This window comes from Hypanus sabinus, chromosome 7 (assembly GCF_030144855.1).
Source record: "Hypanus sabinus isolate sHypSab1 chromosome 7, sHypSab1.hap1, whole genome shotgun sequence".
Classification (NCBI taxonomy): domain Eukaryota; kingdom Metazoa; phylum Chordata; class Chondrichthyes; order Myliobatiformes; family Dasyatidae; genus Hypanus; species Hypanus sabinus.
This window is the reverse complement of record NC_082712.1, coordinates 122,068,803-122,073,605: the sequence shown is the minus strand read 5'-3', so window position 1 is coordinate 122,073,605 and position 4,803 is coordinate 122,068,803. Positions and strand designations below refer to the sequence as shown.

Here is a 4,803-nt window from a genome sequence, read left to right as displayed (position 1 = left end):
ATTCATATATTTGGAGCAGGGTACTATATAAGTGAGTCATTGTGATTTCGATGAGGCTATTTTAGTTGGAGACTGGCTTCACAATGGTGCATAAGACACCTGCTTCCATTCTAGCAGGAGAGAGCCTATAAATCGGGCTCCATACAGCTGCCTTTCCTGAGTCCATTGTTAATATTGTTTAACATGGCCACTGAAGTACAAAGAGCATTCCCACTACCCCTCCCCCTCGGGAAATAAAAATGATATTGCTAACACTCTGTATTGTGCGGGTTTCGCTCTCTCAGCCGTTGGCTGAGGAGACTCGCTGTCATTCAATCTCAGCAATTTCGAGGTCGACGAGCCTCTTATTATTTGGTTATCCATTTCATTCTGAATTTGTATGAGTGCTGGGTGTTTTCCAGCACGTGTTGTTTTTATTTTTGACTTGCCAGCCACAATAATCTTTTGTTTTGGGTTCCTTCTCTGGCATCTTTGTGTCTTCTGGGTGGTTGGGGAGGGAGCGTCCGCCGATGATTGGAATTTCAGACAATCTATTTTCCAATTCCCCAATTACATCTTGTTTATTTCCGATGGAGAAATGCTGACACGGAAGGGCGGTGATACAGTTGCTCTGAGGGCGAGAAGCTCACGGAGCAAACGTTTGGGTTAAACGTTTAAAACGATGGTCTTGTTTTCGTAGTCAACCCCCACCCCTCCCATCCCCATCACTTTACGCCACATACACTCACACACACGAGGTAAATCTTGGCTCCAGGTTACTCAGGCTTTGTCGGTACTAACATTAGTTGATTAGAAGCAATCTGTTGTTATATTAATGGCAACTAGACAAAAATAACAGATCCTACTCGGCGCACGCAACTCTGAAAGAATAAAGTCAATGTTGGATGTAAATGATCTTACTTTTCATCTTATTCTGAGGGCTCACTGGATTCAATTCTAAAGATTTGAATAGAAGCGGCTTTGTTGACGGTGATTTTAATGGAAATATGTAAGCATTTGGAGAGTAACGCTTGTCTTTGATATTATCTCTAGGACGCGTTTCTTAACTAACTCGCTTCGGGACAATGGAAGAGTTGCCTTCCTGATTCAAGGAGAAAGTTACACACGGGCCATCAATCTCGAGTCACCCTCCCCCCACTCAACTCCCTGAGGGTTTTATTGTTGGAAGAATCAAACTGAGAAGGCGGGAACTCGGCTGGCGTTGGCTTTGCAGCTAATGTGGCCAGGTGTGTCACAGCCTCAGTGTGAAGACCTGGGGAACACCTAGGTACCCGATAATTAGACAGACTGAGTTGATGATACCAAGCTACCATTTTTGAAATCATCTCTCATTCAGCCCGGCCTTATATTTACACGTCTTAACTGGCGAAATACAAAATATCTCATCTCCAAACGCTTTTATAAGCTGATTGGCCAATTTCTGCAGTTTTTCAGCATCGAACATAAAAGAACGACCCGTTAATACACCCATAATATTTTCATTGTTAAAAACAGCCACAAAAAGTGAATTTTGAAGTTTCTAATTATTCTTACAGGGCAAATGTGTCATAGAGTTCTGATTGAAGAAGGTAAAACGAGACACGACAATATAAACTGTATTCATTTATTCAGCTGCAAAATCCGATGTCTTTGTTTTTCCAAATTTTACCAACACAAAAGTGGCAGTGGTACATGAACGGCTCAGAAAAAAACATGGAACCCTATGCTCAACCTTCAAGTATACTAAACATTTTGGCTACAAACAAGATGTGGACGCAAGACACAAACTAAAAAAAAAATTTTAAAAAACATTATTTACAGACTTTGTACATGAAGCAAGAATGCCCTTTTGGTCCCAAAACAAAGGGAGCTCACTGGGTGCCAGAAACTGATGAAACCATTCTTAACATAAATAGGAAATATAAGTTAGTATAAGCTTTTGTAATTTACAAATTTACATCTCGAGTTGTACTGAGATTATCAGCAGAGCACTATTTAGAACTTAATTTTCCCCGTAATATATTCATTGTTAAGCATTACACTTCAGACCAGTGTAGATACAAAATGTTCAGATTTAAATTGCTGGCTGTGCTCCTTAACACTGGCTGCAGTGGTTTTTCCACCACTGGGGGGCTGGTTTGCTACATTTACTGTATATGCATACTACACAATCGAAAGGCGATCAGTCATCCACTCTTCTGATATTCGGGTCAGAGTCCTCTTCTTTACATCAGTCTTAGGAACAGCAAGGATGGCGATGGTCCCTGTCAGCCACTTCTTTCAGTATACCAAGAACAAAAACGTAGAGTGCAAATAACTACACGGTTAAGTGAAGAAGAGAAAGAAAACAGTATTAGTATCCAGGTCTGGAAGCATACATCAGATTTGTCAATGGCATTACTGAACCAGATCGCGCCCTCATCAGTGGTGAGTCAGCTCAATCCGGTGGCACCGTGACGTCACATAATACCCCTCCCCCAGCTAACACACACGGCTGTGACGTCACTGGCTCCCGGGAGATACTGCAGCAGTTATAACTTCTTAAAACCCTAAAATATTTAATAACATCGCCAGGCGGAGACATTAAAATCATTGCCACTTTCCAAGGCGAGTTAATTTTCCACATAGATGGTGCTAAACTCATCCACCGTTCCCACAATGTTTACAACGTTTACATTTACAGCACTTTTTCTTAAAAATAAACAGGCAAAAACGTTGCAGCTGACTCGAGGCTTCATGCAACTGCGCTCGGTTACTGCAGTTCACAAAATATTGAGAGAGTCACGGGACAATGACAGCTCAAACCTCGCCCCACTGGCCTGACGTAAAGAGACCGAGTTGTTTACTACTCGCTACTACGAGCCATTTCTCATGTCTGACCCCGTAGTTGTTTTTCTCCCAGTTCATGACTTCTAGTTGTTCGACACGCGATCTACTAACTTTTATTTATGTTGTCCTTCTTTTTATCTTCTTTTTTTTATCGTATTCTCTTGCGCGGAGTTTGCTCTCCCGGCAGAACAGAAACAGACCCGTTCTCACTCGAAGCTTTGGCTCCGATCGTCCTCTTTCGCTTGGCGAAAAAATCTAATCAGAGAGAAAAACACACACACACGCACACATTTAAATCTAGTACTTTTTTTCCAAACAAGTTATAAACAAAACAAATACATTCCAAGCTAGTTAAAGGAGACACGCAAACATGTTGGGTGAAATTAATTCTTAAATGTTAAAAGTAGTAAGCTCCAACATCAGATCGGGTTGTAAGCGCAGATCTCTCGCTTTCCTCACTGGACTAAAAGTTGCTGTGTAAGCAGTTCTCTGGGAGAAGAATTGCAACTACATTACACAGGAATTTTTCGTCTTTCATCCTCTTAATAACAACCACCAGAAAAAGCCACAGTGCAAGCGTCCCCAAGGTAAAAGATATTTTTTAAAAAGTGTTCCCTTAACGAGCCGAAGGATGAGTAGGTGTAGATGTGGTCAGGAATTCCCTCTCACCTGTGATATGTCCAGTAGATCCCCTTTTCCGAGCGCATGCTTGTCTGCTTGGTTTAATTCCTGAGTGCAAGTTATCCGATCGGTTTTCTTGGTTGGTCTCTCTGCTTTCCAGCCCTAACAATCGGTCGACGATCTCCGGGGAGTCCAGGACGGCGGACCCGCTACTCTCACTTTCCGAGTTGCAGGACTCGACAACCGGACACTGCAGGCGGACCTTTCCCTTCTGGATGGTCTCCCGGTAGAAACCGGGCACGTCGCTACCTTCCTCCCACTGGTACTCCCCTCCTTCCAGCGGGGTGTCCGTCGCGAAGTTGAAATTCCACTTCTGCTGGGCCTGCTCGCTGATCTCCCGCAGCTTGTTCTTGGTTTCCCGGCGCAGCTCCTCGTGGTCAATGGGTCCGAAGAGACTCCTGCAGACGGCGGTACTGGCTTGGTGAGGGAATGTTCTCCTGGCCGTCATCCTCTCCAAGCTGCTGCTGAAGAGCTGCTGCACGCTGGACATAGCGGGCACCTTAACCCTAACACAAACGAGCGCAGCAAAATGCAGAACCAACCAGGGATTCCTTCTGCAAATAGTCAGCGATAGTACGAGAAGCACAGTCCTGGGGCAGGATTCCTTTTTGAAGAAGGGGGGAGTTTTTTGGTCCGTTTACTACGATGCCGCGTTTGCGATGTTTGTCTGCAACACCAGCTCGATGCCTTTTAACTAGCGCAGTTCTCCGCCAGCCCGGGAGGGTTGGGCATAATCATTGGCTCCACAGCGGGCCAGCGCCTCCTACCTTCGGTCTTCTGATTGGCCTTTTGCGTAACCACTTTCCTCCTCCGATTGGTTGCTGTATCTGCCAATCATATTAATTGGCAGGGACCGAGTAGGTGGAGAAGGAAGGAAGGGTGCGCCTGTCTTGATTGACAGCCCCGCGCTCTCTTTGTTTACGCCAGATTCTACTATGCTATTGCAGACTTGCTGAGTGAGGACAATGTTGTAATATTGCAGACACTGGCCTTTTAAATCTCTATCACTACACACCAGCTACAATAACAATTTTGCAGCTGCAAACCAGGTTATCAAACCAATTAGATTATTATGCGTGACCCTTTTTTGTCTGGCAACAATCTGATTGCAATACAAGTAAAATAGCCGTGTCCAGTTTATGCATATATATATTTAATAAACTCTCCTGATTATTACATATTCAGATATGAAAAAACTCCGTTAACCCTTGCATTACCCTTTCAAGCGCGTTTTCTCTTAAAATGCACAATAAAGGTGTTTTCCCTCTAAGTATGGATTTTAAATAGTGTTTATCAGTTGCATAGAGAATAAAA

The 4,803-nt window shown here is 43.7% G+C and overlaps 1 protein-coding gene across 1 annotated transcript; it reads right to left on the bottom strand.

Annotated features, from left to right (window-relative positions):
• Positions 1 to 1,589: 1,589 nt before the first annotated feature.
• Positions 1,590 to 4,188, bottom strand: cdkn1cb (cyclin dependent kinase inhibitor 1Cb). Its single transcript, XM_059975499.1, has 3 exons — positions 3,478 to 4,188; positions 2,920 to 3,063; positions 1,590 to 2,296 (listed from the first exon to the last, which is right to left on the bottom strand). Exons 1-2 carry the CDS (start codon positions 3,977 to 3,979, stop codon positions 2,957 to 2,959), a joined length of 609 nt encoding a protein of 202 aa, XP_059831482.1. The 5' UTR covers positions 3,980 to 4,188; the 3' UTR covers positions 1,590 to 2,296; positions 2,920 to 2,956.
• Positions 4,189 to 4,803: the final 615 nt, after the last annotated feature.

Bases quoted from the DNA above. Each gene is read 5' to 3' on its own strand.
- cdkn1cb (XM_059975499.1), bottom strand. From the start codon at position 3,979: ATGTCCAGCGTGCAGCAGCTCTTCAGCAGCAGCTTGGAGAGGATGACG. The intron at 3,064-3,477 runs GTGAGAGGGAAT...CTCTCTGATTAG, and splicing joins ATCTACTGGACATATCACAG to ATTTTTTCGCCAAGCGAAAG.